Here is a 26,606-nt window from a genome sequence, read left to right as displayed (position 1 = left end):
GCGCGGCTTACCGACATGCGCCCGGCTAAAGGTTGGCGCTGATTGGCCAGACCTTACTCAATAGTAAGTCCTTTATTAAGCGTTATAAAAAAAAATGGTTCAGGACTTTTCGACTCAGTTTGACCCAATCTACCTCCACTTTTCGTTTGATCACTTACTTGTCGGACACCCTGTATATGAAAAACTCTTAACTCAAGAGGTAAATGAAATATAAATAAACGAAGATTCTTTATTAAAATAAATTGATGATTGCTATAAAGATTGCTATAAGAAAAATCCAGTAATTTATTACATTTTTGGTATTAAGGATGCAGATATAGGTCCCTGATTGAAGCCGCCAATGCATTACTCATCTATTCGCGAACTACCGGCAAGATAATCAGAACCCGTGGGGGGGGGGGGGGGGGTGCCGTTGTCATACATACATTTGTTCGCCAAGCCAGAGACGCGAAAGATCACGTATGAGAATGTAGTATATACGCTTAAGAAGAAAAGTAGAACGTTAAATCAGTTAATCGGTTACGAGATCGAGAATAAACGCAATTTCGTATTTGTGAGTGCAAATTCAGAGCGTAAATTTGTTTCAAAATCATTTTGGGTTACAATGTGATAGAATAAATAGCAGACCGATATACGCAATGGGTGCGAAAGAGTAATTGATAATTGAATTCGAAATAATCATTTACGTCGTAGTCGCACAAGTGACATTGATCGTGAATCGAGAATTAGAATGAATTACTAGATTATTCGATACAAGAAAACCTAGGAATACTAATGTTATATATAGGGTGTCTCACAACTTTTATACAGTATTTTAATAGTGTATTCTAGAGGTAAAATAGAATAAAAAATTCTAATACAAAAATATCGAGACTGCAATAGTTTGTAGTATTTTTGAGTTATAAGCAATCAAAATTTGCTAATGATATCGTATAGAACTTATGCGTTCAGATCCATAACTATACTTACACGTGTACAGATTTATCATCTGTTATTGATTTTTACTGCACAGCTGATTTTATTATTTCTAAAGTGCGTGGATACTACGTATAGTGGTCAGCTAATATTAATGAGTTATAAATGTTATACGCAAAATATAATAGATTTTTTCTTAAATAACAATTTAAATAGTTGATTAGTTGTTACATTTAAAAAAAATTATAAACCTAATATTTTTACAGAGTTAAAAAACAAGGCTTATTTTTGTTTAATCACGGAGGAGTATTTATGGAAATCAATTTATTTATTACATGTCTTGTAAAAATCAATAATAGATGACAGATCGATACATGTGTAAATGAAGTTACGGGCCTAAACGCGCGAGTTTTATGCGTTGGAAAATTTAGATCAATTATAACTCAAAAACTATTATAAATCGATTTTTGTATTAGAATTTTATACTCCATTTTACCTCTAGAATAAGGTATTAAAATATTGTACCGAGGTTGTGAGACACCCTATGTATACATGCAAGGCCAACGATGCAATCCGCGACGAAAGATTCGTAAGATTTACTAAAAAGCGAATGTGATAAATCTCGCAAATCGCGTCGTTAAATATTTCAAATATGCCGACATGCCGATATTGCTCATCGAAATTATCAACCATGCATATATAATGTGAAAGAGACAGAACAGTGTGTGAACATTTATATTTATTTTATTAAGTATATTTTTCAACACAGTTAGTCTCGTAACTATAGATGTTATCGCTTTTAATCATCACATTGCGATTTTGTCTCTCCGTGTATAAAAATAACTTATTATTCCTCTATACATATTACCTTCATAATGGTGATCTACGCAGTAAGTCCGTGATGCTCAGCAATCTATGATAATGTAAAAAACTAACGTGTAATAATCACTTTTATATTTATAAACAAGCTTATTTTGTGTCACATAATATTTAGCGTTTAGACAAATTTTGATGCAAAAATTAATTATCAAGGAAATATAATGTATATCTTCTTTTTTCTCGGAAACAACTAAAAATATTTTCTTTTAATTAATGTGCCAAAATATGCTCTAATATTTTTAGATCGAAATTGTTCAACGGAAAAGAAAAACGGATAGCTATTCTAATACGTTTTGATGGTGCTCCCTTATCGTTGCGCGTTATCATTTGTTTTGCGCACTTTCCTTTGGACGTAACAACGAATTATTGGTGACACAAGTGTTTCTTCTCCGCCGATATATGTACGCTAATACGGTTTATTTTTCACGTTCTTATATCGGAAGAAACCACAATTGGCAGATGTGCACAAGGAACATATAAGACGTAGATCTTTGAATGTGAGTAACCGATGTTTTCATTATGAAACGGAGTCAAACGTTCCCGCTCTCTTATATAATATCAGCTAATACTTTTTCAAGATATCGAAGTAAAAAAAAATAATAATTACAAGTATATAACAAATATTACTTTATTATAAAATAATTAAAATAAATGCAAGAAATATATACATATTTCTATATTACGCGAGTTCTGCTCGCTCTTATTAATTGCCTTTATGTTTCGTCATATTGTTGTTATGTGTTTATACGCATGTGATACTATCGGTATAAATAATTTTAAATTCAAATTCCAGTGTATTCCAGAGAATGTTGTACGAAGATTTTTTTGGCCCGTGGGGCCTGCTAATTATAATCGTGATAGGAGTAGGAATCATCTTGATCGCACTGCTCCTATTCGCTTGTTTCCTCACGCCTGGTTGCATCGGTTATGAATGTTTCAAGAAACAAAGTAAGATCATCAACTTTTTTACTTTTCTTGCGTATTAAACATAATTAGTTATTTGAGAGCAACCAATTTCTGAGCTTAATAAGAGAATTGAGAATTAAAAATAAAAGCAAATTAATTTCGTTAATTTCCATGCTACTAAGCGTAGTCGTAATGTTATTTTTAGTAAAAAGTACTTGACATCGATTTCAGCTCAACGTATCGATTTCACATTCTGTTTTCCAGCCACGTATGCGAATGTTATGCTTCTTTATACAGGGTGTCCGGTAAAGATTGTGCCAACGATCGTGAGCGGTTAGAGCACAGTAAACTAAACAGAAAAGTCCTGTAACATTTTTTTATATAACGCTTAATAAAGGAGATATTATTAAGTAAAGTCTGGTCAATCAGCGCCGACTTTTAGCCGGACGCACGTCAGTGAGCCGCCCGTCTGTTAGTGTGCGTCGCCGTAGCGGCGGAGCGCTCACGCACACTACCAGACGCGCGGCTAAAGGTCGGAGCTGATTGGCAGACTTTATTCAATAATAACTTCTTTATTAAGCGTTATAGAAAAAAATGTTACAAGACTTTTCTGTTCAGTTTACTGTGCTCTTCCCGCTCACAAATATTGGCACAGTCTTTACCGGACACCCTGTATACATGCTTCATACATATGTAATATCGCAAAATGATTATATTTTTTAAATATCTCAGCAATAAATATTTTAAATCACAGCATCAATTATTACATTTATATATTTAAAAATAAATATTCATTATAATTTTTTATACAAATTGCTTGTTATAAATTTATATATAAGAACTCTACGAATACGCGCAAATTACGCCTTTGCATATCATCGTATAACATATACAAGGTGTCTGATAATAATCGCCCCACCTGAAATATGCAGGTAGAGCGAGTTAAACCAAGTAGAAAAGTCCTCTACCGTTTTGCGATTTTCATAATAATTAATGAGAAATTAAATAAAAAAGATCGGCCAATTCGCGCGAGTATTATCGCGCGGTGAGAAAGAAGGGCCTGATATAGGCGGCATTGATATGTGGTTGCTAGGACGCGACAATCCATCGTTATGTACTGCTTATATGTACGTAACTGTTGTCATTTGTAGAACGCTCCTCCCAAAACTTTGTCGCGGCCTTGTCTAGCGACAGCATACTTTTGGATTGTCTCTTCTCGCTGCGCGCTTATACTCGCGCGAATTGGTCGATCTTTCTTAATTAATTCCTCAGTAATTATTACGAAAATCGCAAAATGGTAAAGGACTTGCACGGTTTAACCTGCTCTACCTGCATATTACGGGTAGGGCAATTATTATCAGACACCCTATATACTTGAATAAATGACGTTTCATGAGTTTGCTTCTTCCGTAGCCTTATATAATACATCAACTGCACAACAAAATGCACAATAATCTTCCGATAATGTTGCGGGAAACGCCCGATTGATATTATATATCATTTCGAACTTTTATGAATATATCTTCTACATAAAAAAATGTTATACGTTAAATTTAGTATACGCCATGTTATGCAATTGTTGCTCAATAATTAGCGATCATATATATACAGGATGTCGCAAAAATATTCGGCCAAACGTTAATACTGTATTCTAGAGAAAATAAACTATTACTGCTAGAGATAGTCACTTTGAACAGTTTTTGCCACTTTATGTGTGAGTTATTTGATGGTAATTTATTTGCAATTATGTTGAGTTATATGTTCATAAGTTTAAATTAGTGTAACTCGTTAGTTTTCGGACTTATGTTTATTAAACTCTTTTTGTTTATTTTACTTTCTAAAATATAGCTTTAAGGTTTGGCCGAATGTTTTGGGGACATCCTGTATATAATATATAGCCTTTGTATCAAGACTTGTTGACAATTGCTTAATTAGTATTTACAGAAATAGTCCTACGTATATTACACATATAAACTGAAATAAACACAAGGTTTTACATATATAGGGTGTTCAAAAATAAAATGTAAATATACCGAAAAGGGGACTCAGCCCCAATGACCTTGACCTTGATATATGTTGTCAAGGACATAATTCTAAGTAACTTTACGATTAAATTAGAAGAAAAAGTTACTCAGAATTATGTCCTTGACAACATATGTCAAGGTCAAGGTCATTGGGGCTGGGTCCCCTATTCGCTATATTTACCAAGAAAACTTCAATCACATTGACCTCACCTTGAAAAGATCACTCAAGGTCAAGTCCATATTTTCATCATGTGGCCCCCTCGAAATCATGCAACTCTTGTCTGAAAGATCTTTGTCTATCGAGCTCAGTTTTCTAGATATTCGCGTGGATTGATTAAAATGGTCCACCTTGTATATGTATACAGGGTGTTTCAAAAATAGATGGCCAAACTTTAAGAGCATATTCTACTCACTACAAGGATAAAAAGAAGTCATATAAACATGGATCCAAAAACGCTTTTTTTCTAATTTATAAACATTTTTTATTTATAACAGACTTTAAGAACATTTGAAACTATAAGAACATTTTATTATAGAAATTGCTAGAAATGATTTTCTTCCGCATGCATGTCTCGCATTGACGTCGCATGAATTGTCGAACACGTTCAAAAATTCCCGGAGTATTTCGTATTTTATCACGCACGAAGCAATAATACGATTTCGGAGTATTTCCGCAGTAGCAACAGGAATATCATAAATGAGAGTCTTAAGATGTCCCCATAAATTAAACTTCTTGTTTACTTCTAATAGAAAGTGAATAGAAGGACAATTCATGAAACGTCGATGCGAGGTATGTTGTCCAATGTAAATAAAAAATGTTTATAACTTGGAAAGGAAGCGTTTCCGGACCCATGTTTACATAACTTCTGTTCATCCTTATACCGAGTAGAATATGCTCTTAAAGTTTGGCCATCTATTTCTGAAACATATTGTATATAATAAGAATATTCAGGTATCTAAATGTATGGTATATAAATGTCAAAATATACCATAATAGATCGCGTAATACATATATCAAAAAAGTAGAAATCTATACGCCTTGAGAGAAAACCGTGATAATGTTTCCTAAATTGTTGTGCAATCTAATAATAATAAAATTTAATAATAATAATCCAACATAAAAGGAGAGAAAAACAATATCCTTAAAGTGATTTTCTATAGGTAAAGAGGAGAAGAATGTTCATTTACGTGCAAACAATCAGGAGAAGAAAAATTTGAAGCTAAATGATATTAGCTACAGATCTTGGAGATTGGGTAGTTTGTACGAAAATGACAACGGTATGAAACTTTTATTGCGTTTAATTTAAACATTAGGAAGATTTCTCACATTGATTCCATGTTTTTCTAATTTACTTTTTTATTCTGCTTGTTTATTACTAACTATTTTGTCATTTTGTAAAAAATTATTATAATGGGTGCGTTCCGTTATGCACTGCGAGTACTGGCAGTTCTGCCAATTCCGGCGTTCCAATATAGACAGCAGTACACTGCAACAGTACTATTATAAATTTATGACGTCACTAATTTTGACGTTACTTTCTGTTGCGACTAGAGATCCTCTAATAAGAGTCCCGAAATAACGTCTTGTAAGTTAGGTCGATGACGCCATGTTTTGTCAAACACACGTTTCTGCTTACGTCCATGTTACAGACACTACCATAATGTCGTACACAATCATGTTATATCTATTATATGTATATCAGTTTGACAAAACATGGCGGCACCAATCAAAATCAGGGACGTTAGTTCGAGATTCTTACTAGAGGGTTTCTAGTTGCGACTACTCTGCAGTGGACAAGGTGAAATACTCACAGTAATCAAGATAGCCACCTCCAAAATTTGAAAACCTCCAAAATTTGTTACAAAAGTTAATTAAAAAATGATTTATTTTCTACTTTACTATTAGTTAATATTTTTTTATTTTTAAAATTTTTATATTTTGTTTTATTTATAGATTTTAGAGAAGTTTAAAAGACTGTTAAAAGAAAAAACTGATAATGCTATTACATATTATTTAATATGTATATACGTATATGTATGTATATACTTATATACAGGATGTCCCAAAGCACCTTAGACAATGTTTGCTGGTAGCAAACGTAAGCGGGTAGAGCACAGTAAACTCAACAGAAAAGTCCTTTATATCAGTTTGACAAAACATGGCGGCACCAATCAAAATCAGGGACGTTAGTTCGAGATTCTCACTAGAGGGTTTCTAGTTGCGACTACTCTGCAGTGGACAAGGTGAAATACTCACAGTAATCAAGATAGCCACCTCCAAAATTTGAAAACCTCCAAAATTTGTTACAAAAGTTAATTAAAAAATGATTTATGAATGAGCATGCGTTTCGCGCGGCTAGACTGTGGTACGCTCTAGGCCTGCCAGCGGCGGGCTTCGCAGTGTCGCACGGCAACGAAAAGTTTGGCCTCGCGCGTACCCTGACTTTCATCAGTATTCCTGTTGTACATAATATTTCTGTGTATAAAGTTGTTCTCATTTTTACGGAAGTGTCCTTTTATTGCGTGTGCGCGAGTGTGAGAAAGTGAGAGAGCGACGAACGCAACATTTTGGGGGCTCGTCCGGGATCGTCATCTCGATATCGGAATACGAATATGAGTACGGTACATTCACCGAGGAGGGCTCGAGCAAGGACAAAAACACCACCTACTGATGATATGAGGTCCGCGACGGAAACAACATCTCTTGGAGCGATACTGGAAGAGATGCGGAGAATGCGCGAGGAGCAAGCTCGGAGGGAAACGGAGCTCACAGCGAGACTTCAACAGTTTGAAAATGAGCTCATGCGGCTACAAAGAAATAACCAGCTAAGTCCTTCGATTTCTAGAGTCGGGAATTCGCGGGGCGAAAACGCGGCGGAAATCAACATACGCGCGGAATTAAGTTTTAAATTAAAACCGGACGTGTTTGATGGAACGGTGCCGCTGCGGGAATTTTTCTCGCAATTTAATTTAATCGCTCAGGCGAATAAATGGGACGACACGACTAAGACTGTTGCGCTTGCTGCGTGTTTGAGGGGCAAAGCGCGTTCTGTGTTAGAAGCTGTACAAGATGTGTCAAGTTTGGAATTTTCAGAGTTAAAATCTAAACTCGAATTGCGTTTTGGGGAGGGATACCTGTCTCAGAATTTTTACACGCAATTTACGAACCGTAAACAGAAAGCTGGGGGAGATTTGGCTACCCTGGGCTCTGAGCTTGAAAGACTCGTGCGCCTCGTTTATCCTGAATGTCCGCTTGAGGTTCGCGAAAGAATTGCTTGCGCACAATTTATTTCTGCTGTTTCTGATAACTTTATTAGAAAAACCCTTCAACTCGAAAATGTTGATTTTTTGAATTCGGCGATAGAGAGGGCGAAAACTTTAAAAGTTATTCAAGGGGAAGGTTTCGAAGAGAGGAGAGAAAATTTTAATAGGGAATGTTGGACATGCGGAAAAACTGGGCCGTTCTGATTGTCCTAGCAAGCAGGAAAACGCGATTAAGGGATAGTTAAAAAGACTTTGAAGCTCGGAGTCCCATTTAAAATTAATTTATTTGTTAAAGAAAAACATTTTTATGTTTTATGCGTTAAATATTTTGCCCGTTTCAGAAAGCATCGTCTCCAAGTGTTCCCTGATGACTGAAGTGTTTCCTTTCCCTTTAAAACTTCCGTCAATCTCTACAGGAAGAAGAACATGAGGGCGTGCGGAAGTTGAAGAAGAAGGAAGCCTGGCCAGCTCTCTATCTTCAAGAAAATCCGCAATGAAGTCCCAAAATCGTAGGTGGAGATCGGGGAAAAATGGGGCCTGGCAACTCGTGGCAGCAGCTCGAGGTAGGGCAAGAGACCATTTTTGGTACCCTGAATCTTCAAGATAACGAAAAGGGACAGAAAAACGCTTGAGATCTGCTCTTCCGGATTGTCGGGACGACGATCTTGAAGAAGGAGGGCAGTGTTACGTTCGCGCTGGACGCTCGGTGTTATGTTCGCGCTGGATGCTTGGCGAGACATTAGCTGCAAGGCGTTCTCCCTAACAACGAGTGGGATTTGTTAAACGAAGTTGGGTTGTGTGATTGTTTCGGGGCTTTCGGCTTGGAAAGACGTGTCATTCTCGGTTACGAATATAAATGAATGTTGTATTCCTGTTGTACATAATATTTCTGTGTATAAAAATGTTCTCATTTTTACGGAAGTGTCCTTTTATTACGTGTGCGCGAGTGTGAGAAAGTGAGAGAGCGACGAACGCAACAATATATATACAGGGTGTTTCACCAAAAGTGGCCACCCCCTTTTATCTTTTAAACTAAAAGAGATAAACCGTAACAAATATATATTAAATAAAATGGTTCAAACTGAACTCTATTGCGAGCATAGTAGTTACTTCCAAAAGCTATCTGTGTTAACGAACGGAGAGATACGCATAATTTTTTTATAATAATGTGAATTTTTTGACATGAAAATAGTTGTAGCGCTGTTTGAAACGAATATAATGATGTATGATATAATGCAAATATTTTACATATTATACGAGTTTTATCAACTTGAAATATCGCGGACGACGTCTATCTTTTCATTTTCGGCCCTGCGATATGGCCAATTTCGGGTTGAATATTATGATCAAAGGACAACATGACATATGTCAATCTCTAATGCACGAGTCAGAAGTTGGCCATAACGCAGGGCAGAAGGTGAAAAGATAGACGTCGCCCACGATGTTTCAAGTCGATAAAACTCGTATAATATGTAAAATATTTACATTATATCATACATTGTTGTATTTGTTTCAAACAGCGCTACAACTTTTTACATGTCGAAAAATTCACATTATTATAAACAAATTATGCATATCTTTCTATTCGTTAACACAGATAGCTTTTGGAAGCAACCACTATGCTCACAATAGAGCTCAATTTGAACTATTTAATTTGATATATATTTGTTATGGTCTATCTCTTTTAGTTTAAAAGATAAAAGAAGGTGGCCACTTTTAGTGGGATATCCTGTATATACGAGGGCTGTATGATAAGTACCCATGTTTAACGACTGCTAGCGCCACTGACTCAAAATCTGTATACCATCGTTTAACGCCATCTTTCGAACGACGCCTGTCAAAATTTCAGACAGATTTATCGAGTAGTTTTGTTTTGATAGCTGTTGAAAGTGGGCAAGTTTGTGTGTGTCTACAACCATGGAAAAAGAGCAATATCGGTCAGTGATTCGATTCTTTTTTTTGGATGGGAAGTGTGAGGAAATCAAAGTGAAGTTGCATGCCGTTTATAAGGACCATGCACCTTCGATGACTACCATCAGATATTGGTTCAATGAATTTAAGCGTGGCCAAACATCCGTTTTTGCAGAATTCGACAAATCATATTTTTTGGATGGCTTAAAAAAGTTGGAATATCGCTGGACTAAGTGTATCGAGCTAAAAGGAGACTATGTTGAGAAATAGATAAAAAAAAATTTAAAAAAAAGTGCGTTTCCTTCTCTAACACGGGTACTTATCATACAGCCCTCGTACATATAGTATATATATGTACAATCGTAGCCCGTCTCTTGACGTGTAAAATGACCACATATAGTCAAAGTCATACCAAAATTACAATGAGAAAAACAATGCGAAAGAGTTCAGTTCTTGTTACAATGTTCGAAATCATTGCCATTTGCAAGTAAACATGTATCTGTTTGACGCAAAAATTATCTTTATCAAACAATGCCCGTTTCAATGCCAAACAATCGCTGAAAAATAATAATTGCATATCTCGTTCAGTTTCAGCAATATTAGCCTGTAACACCTTTTAGGGCCGGTTGTCCCAACTTCTTGGGAAAATCACACTAACTGATAGGTGGCTATCTTACAGTTAGGGCCGGTTGTTCCAACTTCTTGGGAAACCATGCAACTTTTGTCTGAAACATTTTTTTCTAAAATGCATTGTTTACGAGATATTTGACCGTTTCCAGACTTTTCTAACACCCTGTATATGTATATATATATTTTTTTTTTGTTAATAAAAACTAATGTATCTAAATAGAATAATTGTTTTCATTTATTATATTCAACGTATAAAATTATTTTAAGAATATATAATTTTTATATAACATTTATTATTCCATTTATTTTTGACAAAAAGATAAGCAAAACAATAGATAGGTTATGCATAGTTTACACTGGATGCGAGCTGCTGAAAGCATATTGTGAGTGCGTTCCGTTTTACAAGTTTGCAACAGCTTCAAAGTACAATTAAAACGGAACGCTATTAGCAGTACACTTACATGACGTCATGACTGCAGTACTCGCAGTGCATAACGGAACTCACCCTACATCAAAAATTATAAAAGCAACAATTGTACATCACTGACGAATACTATTTGATAGATTAGTTATGTATTTGTGAGTAATAATCTATTACAGTAAACGCTATTTTGGAATATCTGACATAAAAATACATTTTTAAATTAATATGTTTACATTATTTTAATAAATTATTATTAAAATCATTCTATTGGGTTGTCCGGAAAGTTCTTGCCGATTTTTGGTAGGTGGCGTAAGGACAGGTCTGAATATATCAGAACGATTGAAAACAAATGACATGCCTACATATCGTAAAAGACGGTACTTCAGGCATATTTGGAAAAAAATTTGGTTACAATACGTTAATTTTTGTCAGTTTTATACGCCTTTGAATATGGAAGAAAACAAAGTGCATTTTAGGCATTTAATGCTTTTTTTTACCGGAAAGGCAAAAATGCCACACAAGCGGCTAACAAGATATGCGCTGTTTATGGCGAAGATGTTGTAGCTGAAAGAACTGTGCGGAAGTGGTTTGCTAGGTTTAAAGCTGGTGATTTCAACCTTAAAGATCAAGAACGCCCGGGTAGGCCCTCCACCACAGATGAAGATCAGATTAAAACATTGATCGAGAATAACCCACGCTATACGACACGTAAATTAGCAGAAATGTTAAATATATAATTTAATAAATGTATACTAAAATTTAAATCTTCTGCGTTTCAATTTTCCTTCAAAATCGGCACGAACTTTCCGGACAACCCAATAACTTAATCATTTGCACGAAAAATTTATTACGTTTGATAAATTTTGTTCAGTTTTTATTTTGTGTTAAAAGAATCTTAAAGATATCTAAGATATCTTTAAGTCTGCTTTTAGACATCTTTTAGGGACATGTATTATATAGCAAGAGAACAAATATCAATATTTTCTATAAATAGTATTTTGTTTTCACTATTAGAGATTATAAATTCATCTTGTTTATAGTATATCTCTCTGATAAAATTTAAATTTGAGAGATCAAATGCAGCAAAAATATCTTAAGATTAATTAACTTGATCAACATCTATCAATTGAGAAATTGTAACAAAATAATAAATAGAAATATTGTGTTATGCAGGTACTATCAGCGACAATGCGGAATCTCATAGGGATTCGTTTAATTCTGCCAATGCTCAATGCGAGAACATAGAGTATTCCTCCACGTTGGTAATTATATGAAGAAGTTACATTCCATCATTACATGCACCATCGCGTTAGATATTAATTTTTCTTTGAAAATTGCAGAATTTGATTCAGATAGATAAGCAGAAGAATGACAAAAAGGTAAAAGAATTTCCGACCGAATTAACAATGAGCTTGCAATACCTACCCTGCGATAATATCATCGGGAAGCTTATTATCGGTATCGAAGTGCGTTTTAATATAAGTCAATATTCTATATACAAACAAGTCACGCAAGAAAATTTTTAGTAAACAATAAAATAAATATTAAAAATTACGCTGATGATCTTGCGGCCGACTCATTAAAATAATTGAATATATCGTGCACAAAATGAAATCACTTAAAGAAAATGAAACTCATTCTGTGTTTTACAGGCACTGAGCGGCCTTTCTCCAAAGCAATATAATGGTACATTAGAACCTTATGTAGCATTGAATATTGTAAAACAATCATGGAGTCACAGGAAGCAACAAAAATTGCACAGTTTCAGAACAAGGGGCATCAAAAATACTGCTAATCCAATTTACAAGGAAACTTTCGCTATTGCGAATGTTAAGCCACAAGAAGCCAAGGTAAATTATTATTTATCATACGATATATTCAGAGTTGAATAGTAACTAGTTAAAAAGTTAAAAGTTAAGTTAAAAAGTTGAAAAGCTAATAACTTTTAACTTAACTTAGTTAACTTTAAACGTGTTAACTTTTAATTTAAACTATATACTTTTAAATACATTAACATTAACTTATTAACTTTTTTTTATACAAGTTAAAATTTTTGTATTTTTGATAATCAAAAATTATTTGTTTACTAATAATTATAATAACATAAGACACTAATCCAGTACCATTAAAACATGCGTTCATAAAATACAACACAACAGTACTATTCTTAGCGCACGTAGAGGGTATGTTTAGTGCAAATGGTCTAGTATATGATTTAAGCGAAAAAATGACGGACCATAATTTTGAGATGACACTTTTATTAAAATTTAATAAATATTTGTAAATTGTATAACGATGCACCTTCCATCGTTACCCAGCACGTTAACCAGCCGAAAATCTACCGCCCGGCGAACATCAGCCGGGCAAGGGCAGAGACACTTAGCGCTCTTTTTTAATCTGTTATAAATTAAATAGCTGTACAGCCGTTATACGGCCGCAGTTACAGCCCGCGCCGAAAACCGAGCGGCGCCGAGCGCTCCAGACCAACGCCGGGCGACTCCTGTCGAAACGCCGCGTCGTTCCTCCCACCGTAGGGAAACGACGCGACCTTTAATTACCGGATATAAAAAGACCGCCAAATTACACATCGATACCAGACCGGTACCTGAATCCGCTTGAGCAGTACGCACAAGAAATATCCCAAACCGATCCTCTTTCGCAAAAGGAAACGAATCGCGAGGTTGACGAGTTCGCAGCCTTCACCAAGCATTTTCGACGTCCGCTCCGACTGCGAATCCTTTTCATCCAACCGAATCGAACAAGAGCGGAGTGTTTGCAGTTCTCCTTAAGATATTCTCGAGCTTACAGTCTATCATCCGACCGCGCCGGCCAGCCGGACTGTGGGACAGCGAGTTTGTTGCCCCCGCCGAGCTTTCTCGGCTCCGCCGACCATCCTCTAGATCCGTGCACGGAACAGAGACGGAGAGTTCTCCACCCCGGTCGGGATTTCCCGATTTCCGGACACAATCCCCGAACATCTGGGAATACGCGCCGTGTCATTATACATCGAAGCCCATTACGCGACACTGTAAATCACGGCATATACGCTTCCAAAAGAAAAACTTAGCGCCATCGCAATCGCGCATGGCATCGACGCATCCGGTACACTCGATATCCGCTTCCGAATAAGCTTGTACGTGGACGCACACTCCGAGGAATTCGCGGCACAAACCCACGATGCACGCAACCCGCGACCACTCCCACGAATCGATATCGTAGCGCCGCCCGCACTCGCCGACGAAGATCACGACTTTGTACCGTTCGCGGTCCACATGCTAAACCAACTCAGAAAATGGGAATACCCCTTCAACGGCCGCGATTCGGTCGCGTTCTTAAAGTGCGTCGACGACCTTTGCGTGAGGTACGGATACTCCAGCGAGCAGCTTCTGAAAGGTCTGTCAGAACTATTACGCGGAGACGCCGTAGCTTGGACGCGTAATAACCGCGACGATTGGGAGACGTGGGAGAACTTTCGCAACGCCTTCCGCTTAAGATACCTCCCGCCGCGATATCTTGAAGAATTGCAACGGCAAATATTCGATCCGGCAACGCGAAAACAAAAAATTCACTCCTTTGCCGACAACATGATGACGCTCATGCGTCGAGCCGGGGGATTCACTCGCGAACAACGACTCACGCGAATTTACGCGAACATGCGGCCCGAATCTAAAATATACGTGAAGCGCCGGGACGTCCAGAATCTTAACGAACTCATAGTAAACGCCGCGGAATTCGAGGGGATCGAGCAGGAGTGACACGGCCAGAGCAAGAACACCGCGATACCACCGACCATAGCGGTCACGTATAATTGGGAGAAGTGCTGCTGACGCTGCGGCAAGCAGCAAAGGTACACCCGGTTTGACTGCAAGCGCCCACTCCACCGTTTTTTTTTTTGCAATGTGGCAAGGACGAGGTCCTCACCAAGAACACCTTTCGCCGGGAAACGCCAACCGCGCCTGGATCACTGCGGCCGAACCCCGGACGTCCAATGCCGAATGAGGTACACGCTTCGGCCGCACCTCACGCTGACGATCTACGGGCACTCCATAGAAACTACTCGATTCCAGCTCAGAAGTCTCATTTGTAAATGCGGAAACCGTCGACTTGATCCGGCAACTCGACATCGAGCTCGTCAAAGAAGACAGCCAAATGCAAGTGGCCGATGGCACTTCCACCCTAGTGCTCGTCAGACTACCGATCCGCCTGCACGGGCGTACTTACACCCACGCCTTCTCGATCCTACCATCATTACGGGAAGCCGTGCTCATCGGGGTGAACTAATGGGCTCGCATGGGGCTAACGATCTCACCGCCGCGACAACCGCAATCACGGATCCGCCAGCCAGCTTGCGGAATGACCCGCGGACTAGCCACACGCACCCGGGAAGAAGAAAAGTGACTGAGCGCATTTCTAAGCCACGAGGTGGACCAATTCCAACAGGTCACCGGTCCGACATCATTGATTGAGCATTACATCCGCTTGAACCGCGCCACACCGATTAAACAGCGTTATAGACCACGCAACCCGGCCATGCAGGCAATTATTGATGTGGAGGTCAAAGAAATAGGCAAAGCAGGAATAATCGAGCCGTCCAGAAGCGCGTGGAGCTCCCACATCGTAATCATCTGGAAGAAGGCTAGGAAGCATCGTTTCTGCATCGACTTTCGAAAAGTCAACGAGGTCACCGAGAAGGACGTTTGTCACAAGTCACAGCCACTTTGGATAAGTTACGAGGCGCCGGCTATCTCACTACGCTCGATCTAAAAAGTGGTTACTGGCAGATACCACTCGTGCCAGAAACCGACCGATCACAGCCTTTACCGTACCGGGGAAAGAGAAGCCTTCACTTGCGCACAGTACAATTGGACACGTTGCAATTGCACACTGTGTTATTAGACACATAAAGTTCCGCACCGTTTGTTTGGACACATTTCAATTGCGCACAGTTCGTTTACGCACAGTTCGTTTACACACTTTCACATCCACACAACAATTATAGGGACCTCGTTTCGCGTTGTAAAGTATATGCATGGACACAGTGGCTTTCGCCCCCCCCCCCCCTACGGGGGGGCTCCACTTCCAGAAGATATTACCTAACCCAAACCTATTTCTGATCAAAAACTAAAATTTATGTGCACAAACAAACTGTGCGCAAAAGAAATGTGCGCAAAAGAACTGTGCGCAAAAGAACTGTGCGCAAAAGAACTGTGTGCAAACGAACTGTGTGTAAACGAACTGTGTGTTAATGAACTGTAACAAACGTTTATTTACCAAATGAAGTTAATAATAAATGTCAAAAAATTTAAAATGCGTGTGTATGTATTCCAAATGATACAAAAACATGTGTTGTGTCCAAAAACAACGTGTCCAATTGAACGGTGCGCAAATGAAATGTGACCAAACAAATTGTGCGCAAGTGAAATGTGTCCAATCGAACGGTGCGTAACTTTATGTGTCTAATATCACAGTGTGCAATTGCAACGTGTCCAATTGTACTGTGCGCAAGTGAGCCTCTCCCCCGGGGAAAGGGTTAATGCAGTTCTGGGTGATGCACTCTGCCCCAGCAACATTCCAACGCCTGCTCGATACCGTCATCGGTCCCGCGCTCGAACCCGAACGTCTTCGTATATTTAGATGATATAATAGTAATTAATTGCACGTTCTACCAACACCTAGACCTGCTCGCCGAAGTATTCCACCGCCTCCACGAGGCCCGTCTCCGCTTAAATCCTGATAAATACCAATTCTGTGTCGGCCAACTAAAATATCTCGGCCACGTCGTGGATAGTGCCGGGATTCACACCGACCCCGAAAAAGTCAGCGCGGTCGCGAACTGGGCGGAACCCCGCTCAGTAAAACAAGTCTGACAGTTCCTGGGGCTGGCGTCGTAGTACCGCCGATTTATCGAAAATTTCTTAACACTCGCTGCCCCTTTCACGTGATTAACAAAGAAGAAAGCTCGCTAAGCATCGGAAACGGAGGAAACCGCGGCGTTCCAATATCTTAAGAATGCACTAACACCGCTCCCGTCCTTGCGTGCGCGGATTTCACCCAGGTTCTGCGGGTTCTTCCTGCAGACCGACGCTAGTATCGGCGGCCTCGGAGCCGTCCTCACACAATACCACGAGAACGGCAACGCGTCATAGCGTACGCGAGTCGTACATTAACCGGCGCCGAAAGAAATTATAGCGCAACGGAGCTCGAATGTCTCGCGGTTGTGTGGGACATACGACAAATGCGGAACTATTTAGAAGGTTACGCCTTCACCGTGATTACCGACCACCAGTCCCTACGCTGGCTGCGAAAACTTGAAACGCCGACCGGCCGACTCGCACAATAGTTATTCGAGTTCCAGTAGTTTGATTACGACATCAAATACCGCCGCGGCACATTAAACTGCGTGGCCAATGCATTCTCACGAAAATCGGAAAAACGCTATCCAGACGATCCGCTGCCGCTGGTACAACCGTCTACTGAGCAAAATCCGACGCGACCCCGCCGCACGCCTAGATTACCGAATCCTGAACGACGGGCTCTATCGCCACATCCTCCACTTCAGTTTTAAAGATACTTCCGCCGACGAACAACGGAAGTTGTGCGTTCCACGCGAACAACAACGCGAAAACTATCGCCCGCATCGCTGAAAAATTTTATTGGCTCGGGATGTTTCGTGAAATCGCCGGATACGTACGTTGCTGCCCTACATGCTTGGCGCACAAGTCTTTGCAACGAAAACCGGCAGGAAACCTGTATGCGACCAATGTCACCCGCCTGTGGGAGCACATCACGGCCGATCTCGTAGGACCGCTCTCATGATCACGGCGGGGCCACGTGTGACTCCTAGTGATGCAAGATCGTTTCTCCTGGGTCGAGCTTACGCCGCTAAGACAAGCATCGGCAAAGGCCGTAACGCGCGAAATCACCGAACGAGTTATCTTGCGGCACGGTCGCCCCGATGTTATAATCTCCGATAACGGAACGCAATTTAAATTAGCGCCGCTAACCACCAGACTAAAGGCATTCAACGTCGAACACCGCACTGCGCCCGTCCGCGCCCCGCATTGTAACCAGTGATGCCAGAAACGAGTCTCGCGGCTCACGGGTCCGCAATGGAGGGGATAACGCACACAAGTGCGAACCGCGTACATATGCGCTCTGCGCTTCGGCTAGCTTTGAAGAGTAGAGAAGAAAAGACATATGTTTTCCGTCTTCTTCTCACTTTCTAGTAGAAAGTTTCTACCGAGCTGGCAACGAAGGTAATGTTGATCGCTTGGCTTATTACATACGACAGCGTTAAATACTTTCCCGACTCTAATAATTACTTTATTAATTATTTACACAAATATGTGTTTGTGTAAAATTATAAATATTACAAAAATATAAGAACAAAGAGTGAATGGACTTCCACACCACCCATGAGGTTCCACTAATGGCGCGTTAGATTTTTTTATTACGTGGATCTTTGCCTGGAACCTTATTGTACCACATTTTATTCATGTCTTTTATAGACATATTATATATTAAAAGAAATAATAATTAATAATTTGGTGATTTTGGTGGCCTCTACCGCCCCGGCCGCCTCTCCAAGCTTGGCCCTGGCCGCCTCTACCACCCCGGCCCCGGACGCCTCTCCAAGCCTGGCCCTGGCCGCCTCTACCGCCCTGGCCGCCTTTACTGCCCTGACCGCCTGTAATTCTTAGGCCCTGCACACAATAGAGAAAATATTAGGAATAGGAATAAAGAATTATACAGAAATATTATATAAGAATTATATAGAAATAGGAATTATTTTACTTCAAATAAGAGAACGGAATGTATGAATTAAAAATTAGGAATAATTAATCCATTCCGTTTTCTTATTTGAAATAAAATAATTTCTATTTCTATATAATTTCTTATTCCTATTCCTAATATTTTGATCTTCCTATTCCTAATCTATTGTGCATAAAGCCTTACCCGTTGGTACCAGTGGGCACCCGATTTTCCGCGGCCTAAACCTCTACGTCTTTCTACAACAAATAAACATATGCACAAATAAGTAATAAATAAGTTAAAATAATTATTCAAATAAATAAAATAAAATGCAAATAAGAGCCAACGTGTTGAATCTCATTTGCCCGTTCAGGGTGTCCAGCAGACTCAATAAAAAAAATTCCCTGACTTTTTCAGATTTTCCAAAACCAGAAATTAATTTTTTCCCTGACTTTTTAGTATTACTTTTTTCAAATACATAATTTGCGTACATCTGTATGATAAATAAATTAAATGTTAAATCATGAAATCCTGGAGATATTTTATATTTTTGTCAACAAATAAAATTCTGTAAAAGTTTGGAATTAAAAAAAGCAAAAATTTAAAGCAATTATATCATCTGCATTGTGTACGATAATCGAAACAAACGTGTTACTACAAACCATTTAAATAATCACCTTTTTTATTTATAATATCATGTCAAATTTTATTTTAAATACATTTTAACAAATTATGTTAAATATATTTTATTATACATATTTAATGATATCTAATATCACAACAGAACTTCTAAATAAATATTTTAAAAATTAAATAAATTAAAATGAAATTCTCGAACAATATTATTAATATGTTATAATATTTTAATAAGCTTAATATGTCTAATATGATATGATATATTAACATGTTATTAATATTTGCTATTAATATTTTCTTACTTAATCACAGCAAAACGTTTGATAATATTTTTAAATTGAAATTAAATTAACATTTAGTAAATATTGAAATAAAATTTTAAATAAACATTTTTTTGCTAATAAGTAATGCTAATATTATATTGCTTCGTGACTAGTAGTAGTAATATGGTATCGGTTTCGAAATCACAGTTTTTTTATGTCTTTAATTTTTTCATCAAAATTCGAGCCGTTTCTTTTACGGCGTCATCAAGTAATTTCTTCTTTTTTGCTTCCAATCCTTTGATCATTTTGGCAGTTCGCTTTTGCATATTTTGTGCTTTCTCTTCTTCTTTCTTTTCTCTCTTTTGTTTCGCAATATCTTCTTTATACCATGAATGAGAATTACGAGCTGCACGAATCAAATCTTTTGTGACAACAAAATTTTTAAGCCTGCCCTTTACATTAATGGCATCATAAATTGTTCTCTGCGCGATTAAAGATTTTTCATGTAAATTTTCGACTAAACATCTCTTGTTTACAGAGAAACCTCGTTCCACCGTAGCATTGCCATGCGAAAGAATCATAACTGTTTTAACAAAATACAACAAATTACTATACTCTGAAACACCACAAGTCATGATCAGATCGATCCAAAAATGATCTAAACGATTTTCCAACCGATCAAAAGAATTTAATTTTTCCTGAACCATTAGAATCGCATAAATACGTTTATATTCTCGGTCAATTTTATCTCCTGTATGTCCGGAGATGATCTCGTTTTCCACATAAATACGTAATGCAGTAGATAGCCGCTTATTTGCTAAATCGGTCTGCAGCGCTACAGTTGGATTTAGACAAGAAACAGCTTTTACAATAGGAAATTTCAATGGAGAACGATCTATTATTTTTATGATGAAAGCTTGAATACACTTGCGAATTTGCTCTTTAAATTGCGATATTTCGCGATCAGATATTTTACTTTCGAGAGCAGATCGATTTACTTTTCGAAGCGCAGCTTCAGTCGCATAGCCAAGGTTTATATACTTTGCTGTCAGTAGATTATCTTCATTTTTTACATCTATTTTTGATAAATCTAGTTCTCGTAAGATATCCGGCTTAACGATTCTTTCCATCGCGGATCTTAGAAGTGTGGTGAGTTCATCATAAAGAAATGGAGTCATCGGGTAATCAAATTGAAAATTAATAAGAAAGGGTTGAACGTCACTTGCAAGTAATCGAAAAAAGCCAACTTTGGAAACAACAATTTGTCGTTTAATGCGTCAGTAACAACTTTAAAACTGGCGGATCCTTGGTTCGTGCCTCCTGCCGCCTTAAATCCCCCCCTTGCTTCACTCTGCACTAGCTCGCTCAGCGACTGAAATATTCTCTAACCATCGTATTGCGCAAAACTTTATGGGAAACTGTTGCGAACTTGAAGCTCTTATGTAGTCTGCTTTTCGAGCAGGTACATTTTTAAACAAATTATACAAGGCTCGCAGAAACTCAATTATTTCCCATTTTGTAATTTTTATACCAGTTTTAAATGTACAATGCAGGGTGTGCAATCCACAAGTGCCTAAATCTAGTATTTTTTTATTGCCAAAATCTTCAATTAAATCGTGTTTTAGCTCTCTGAGGAATTTAATGTTCACGTTTGATCCATCCATAGAGATTTGTATCATCTTTTGCAGCATATCTCGCGGGATAGAGCTTTTGAATGCAGCAAGTAAATCAAACGCCATCGTGTGTCCCAAGAATGTAGAAGTCCAATACCTCGTTACAGTTTCATTATTATCTTCGTCCCAAAAACGGATAAAAATATCCATTTGCTCTTTTTGACATATCTTATTTAGACTTTCATCAAACGAGATTACAACATTGTTACATTTCTTGATTTGCTGTTTGAGTTCGTTTTGGAAATAATTTGTGATACCATATGTAATCATTAGGGCAACCAAAAATATGCTTTAAAGAACCTGTTTTAAGCACCTAAAATATGCTCCATAAAATAAAAAAAATGCTCGAAAAACAGGAAAATATGCTCTTAAAAAATTACTTTTTTTCAAAAATTTTCAGATATTGTTTAAATCACTTATAATAACGAAGTAGAATAAACTTAATGAAAGATTGTTTGTATTGTATTTTCGTTTTTATATTTATTAATTAATTCGATTGCATTTTTAAAAAATAAAAAAGATAAAATTAACCAAAAAACATACATATTTAATAATAAGCCAAAAGTTTAGTTCTTCTAATTTATATTTTGATTACAGTAAATAATAAACATTTCACTTAAGTTCTGAAACAAAAAGCTTTGCCTATTTGATCGTAAAACATTTTTATGTCAGTAGATTATCTTCATTTTTTACATCTATTTTTGATAAATCTAGTTCTCGTAAGATATCCGGCTTAACGATTCTTTCCATCGCGGATCTTAGAAGTGTGGTGAGTTCATCATAAAGAAATGGAGTCATCGGGTAATCAAATTGAAAATTAATAAGAAAGTGTTGAACGTCACTTGCAAGTGATTGAAAAAAGCCAACTTTGGAAACAACAATTTGTCGTTTAATGCGTCAGTAACAACTTTAAAACTGGCGCATTGTGGGACTTTCTTTTCTTTTGTAATTTTTTCCACATAGATATTTGCGAATATTTAGTAAGATTGCACTAGCTCGCTCAGCGACTGAAATATTCTCTAACCATCGTATTGCACAAAACTTCATGGGAAACTGTTGCGAACCTGAAGCTCTTATGTAGTCTGCTTTTCGAGCAGGTACATTTTTAAACAAATTATACAAGGCTCGCAGAAACTCAATTATTTCCCATTTTGTAATTTTTATACCAGTTTTAAATGCACAATGCAGGGTGTGCAATCCACAAGTGCCTAATTAAATCGTGTTTTAGCTCTCTGAGGAATTTAATGTTCACGTTTGATCCATCCATAGAGATTTGTATCATCTTTTGCAGCATATCTCGCGGGATAGAGCTTTTGAATGCAGCAAGTAAATCAAACGCCATCGTGTGTCCCAAGAATGTAGAAGTCCAATACCTCGTTACAGTTTCATTATTATCTTCGTCCCAAAAACGGATAAAAATATCCATTTGCTCTTTTTGACATATCTTATTTAGACTTTCATCAAACGAGATTACAACATTGTTACATTTCTTGATTTGCTGTTTGAGTTCGTTTTGGAAATAATTTGTGAAACCATATGTAATCATATATGCTGCTTTCGCTTTGTATATATAATCATATATATTTATATATAATCATATATATTTGTATATATTTATATATGAGCATATTTCATATATAATTATTAGGGCAACCAAAAATATGCTTTAAAGAACCTGTTTTAAGCACCTAAAATATGCTCCATAAAATAAAAAAAATGCTCGAAAAACAGGAAAATATGCTCTTAAAAAATTACTTTTTTTCAAAAATTTTCAGATATTGTTTAAATCACTTATAATAACGAAGTAGAATAAACTTAATGAAAGATTGTTTGTATTGTATTTTCGTTTTTATATTTATTAATTAATTCGATTGCATTTTTAACAAATAAAAAAGATAAAATTAACCAAAAAACATACATATTTAATAATAAGCCAAAAGTTTAGTTCTTCTAATTTATATTTTGATTACAGTAAATAATAAACATTTCACTTAAGTTCTCAAACAAAAAGCTTTGCCTATTTGATCGTAAAACATTTTTATACATCGAAAAACTTCGTTCGACATCAACAGAAGTTATAGGTGCAAATTTAAATGCCAATGTTTCTTGAATGCTGTAATTGTCCGTTTTTTTATTATCAGATCTTTCAATCAAACGTGCTGAAAGTGCCTTCAAAACAGTAAATCCACTATTCTTCGCAATAATGTTGGCAATTTTTTTCTTGATAATATTTGCTACCTCGCCGTTTACATTATTAATTGCTTCCATAACATGTGTTACAACTTCAATCTGTACAGTAAGCGGTAGACTAGATGTTTCGAGCTTTTTTATGGACGCCTCGAGAAATCCATAATTTGATGCAATAAATATCAAATCGAACTTTATCGTATTGTCACATAGTAGGCTCTTTGAAATTTTGATCGAGGCAGCTTCCTCATCGTCCAATGCATCAAAAATTCGCACAATTTTCTCAAAATTGGTCGCGTAATAATTTACGGCGTTAAGCCATGTTCCCCATCGCGTGATTATCGGTTGCGGAGGAAGTGCGAGACTAGGTTCTAAGTCTTTGAAAATATCTATCCTCAAGGGAGCCTTTAAAAATACCTTTTTTACATTAGAGATAAGGCGATCAACGTTAGTATACAAACCCCGTATTTGTTCACATACTCGGTGAAGACCATGTGCAAGGCAAGTCAAATGTATTATTTTGGGATAAAATGTCTGTATTGCCTGGGCTGCTTTTACCATATACGGTGCAGCATCTGATATAAAGAGCAAAATCAAGTCTTTATCAAAGCTTTTGCCCAGGATCTTGATGGAATCACCGAAAAGCCGTACAATAGTGCTGTGATTTGCTTTATCCAGGACTGCAGTATTTAATAAGAACTTTTGTTTGGCGTTCAATTCTTCAGAATCCAAAATACCAATAATAACATTTGCTACATATCTGCCAGTTGCGTCCGTAGTCTCATCGATTGATATCCACAAAAAATGATTTTTTATGCAGCTTTTGATGTTGTCAATGGTCGCTTTATAAAGATCTTTTACGCTATTTGTGCGAAGAGTGGTCTCTGATGGCACTTTATGTTGCGTATACTTTTCCAAGAACGACACAAAATTTTGATTTCGCATTTTATATAACGGTATATCCGCAGAAATAAGAGCACTACACAAATCTTTTGCGAATTGAGTATCGTTCGTCTTAGATGTGGAAGATTCCCCAAGGAGTCGCTGCGTACTTTTTGTAGCTTCATTCTTGTTAACAAGCTCAATATGTTTTTTACTTGCCAGGTGTTGTTTTACTGCAAATATTTTCTCAGCTGTTACAAGTTTATTGCATACTTTGCAGAAAAGAACTGTGCCATCAGTTTTGAACGATGGAAATTCACGCACATATTGCCACAACCTGTTTGAGGTTGTTGTCTTTGCTTTTGGCATGATCTATAAACAATTTGAAAATTGAGTACGATTTATAATTTTAATTGAATTTTTTGTAGACTTACTTTTTCCGTTTATCCACAAAAACAATAGCAGTAAATTAACACTTTTGTATGTGAATTTTAAACAAGCAGGTATAGAGTAGCATGTATTATAGTGTTTTCATCGCGTCAAACACTTCGATCTCCTACGACAAGGATCGACAGCTGAATGCCGAAACAATTGAAAATTATCTCTTTCAATTGTTTCGGCGTTCAGCAGTTTTCTGTTTTTAGCATATAAAAAAAAGATAGCCGCCTCTCGGTACGTACCAGTGTGCGGCGCTCCATTTGAAAATTATTGATGTAATCAATTCCTTTATCAGTCGAAACAAAAAGATATGCCGCAGCATATTTTTATTTTATCCTGTATAGGGGAAAGTAGGATAAAACCGGGTAGGCGGGTCAAACCGGGTACCTCTGTTTCTTCGTGATAAGCGCTATTATTTTTGGCTAACTCGTGTTATTAGTTGATCGATGCCAACATTATTTTGAGATGAACCGTGCATACGATATCTCTTTTTTAAGAGAAGTTCAAAATTTTCGGGCCAAAAAAGATCGATATCAGGACAATAATCGAATCGTTATGGACTTTTTCTATACAGAGCATCTGCTTCGGTAATTGCAGCATTGCATTCTGTACATATTAGAGAATATATCTACACTAGTTTTGATCGTCACTTTGTACGCCGGAATATACAACTGCCGTGTTTGTTACTTTCCTTGTGTTGGGGCAAAACCGAGTACTTACCCATCTCATGTAATGAAAAGAGGAAGAACTAATATCCTGACTTTGTCTCTCTACAAAAAGCAGTTGGAAACGAAAACTACCACTCAGAAAAAGAAATCCCTAAAAAAAAGCTTTTTGAGATCCCTAAAGTTAAACAATTAAATAAGGAAGTCCTGTAGTAATGTCGAACAAGAGGATATCTTTATTTGTGATTTTCGTCAATAGAATACATCTTTATATTGTATTTTGATTAAAATAAATCTATTGTGTAATTGCACTAATATTTTGTAATTGCACGGTGTTTTATATGTTTTCAAATAGGTACCCGGTTTTACTCTACCGGTAGGGCAAAACCGCGTGTTTTGACTTCTTCAAAAAATCTTGTTATCCTTGGTAACTAAATTTTTTTTCAGTAACTAGCCTCATTTTCTCATAGTTTAAGGTCCACTAAAGACTACTAATGGTCAGTAAAATTTTTTTTATTCTCTGGTTTTTTGTAGGAAGACAAATCCAAAAAGTACCCGGTTTTACTCTACTTTTCCCTATTACCATATTAAAAAAAGCTAATCGTAAATCTAAATCAGGAAAGGATGTAAAATGTAAAAAAATAGGTAAAATATATAAATATTATGCACGTATGGGTAAAATATGCAAAAATATGCACTTATGGGTAAAATAAGCAAAAGCATGCTGTAACATATAGGTCTTAAAATGCATAGTTTCTTCTAAAACAAATTTATATCTAATTAATTTCTTGATTAGTCAAATAAAAAAAAATATGCTCTAGCATATTTTGGTTGCCCTAATTATAACTATATAATTATAGCTTAAATTTATTTTCGGTATTCGTGTTTCACAAATTTCAAGCTATTCAACACATTGAATCATGTGTAATATTATAATTGTATTACGCGCCTCTTCCTCGAGATCATAATGTAGTACCCTCTACTTTATACCGAATGCCACAATTTTTAAAGTAAAAATCTTTTGTTATCGACCATTTTGTTTGGCGTGATCTTCATTCTTCTTCTTTGTGCCGAAACGTCACACGGTAAAAATTTTATCAGCAAAAAAAAAAAGAATTTGGATATAATTATGTCGCATAAAAGGAAATATCATTAAA

The 26,606-nt window shown here is 37.0% G+C and overlaps 1 protein-coding gene across 15 annotated transcripts in view; it reads left to right on the top strand.

The window, feature by feature from the left end:
- The first annotated feature begins 417 nt into the window (after positions 1–417).
- The window catches only part of LOC115242262 (synaptotagmin-2-like), a 65,355-nt gene continuing 39,166 nt past the window's right edge, over positions 418–26,606 (top strand). Inside the window, exons 1-8 of one of the 15 annotated variants that reach the window (XM_029818411.1) lie at positions 438–553; positions 1,627–1,853; positions 2,038–2,291; positions 2,588–2,742; positions 5,886–6,002; positions 12,127–12,215; positions 12,294–12,419; positions 12,606–12,803. In XM_029818411.1, coding sequence (XP_029674271.1) covers positions 2,601–2,742; positions 5,886–6,002; positions 12,127–12,215; positions 12,294–12,419; positions 12,606–12,803 — 672 coding nt within the window. In that variant the 5' untranslated portion in view covers positions 438–553; positions 1,627–1,853; positions 2,038–2,291; positions 2,588–2,600. The other 14 variants (XM_029818408.1, XM_029818416.1, XM_029818412.1 and 11 more) reach the window with 14 other exon arrangements.

This window comes from Formica exsecta, unplaced genomic scaffold (genome assembly GCF_003651465.1).
Source record: "Formica exsecta isolate Colony F162 unplaced genomic scaffold, ASM365146v1 scaffold589, whole genome shotgun sequence".
NCBI lineage: Eukaryota > Metazoa > Arthropoda > Insecta > Hymenoptera > Formicidae > Formica > Formica exsecta.
This window is presented reverse-complemented; position numbering and strand designations above follow the sequence as displayed.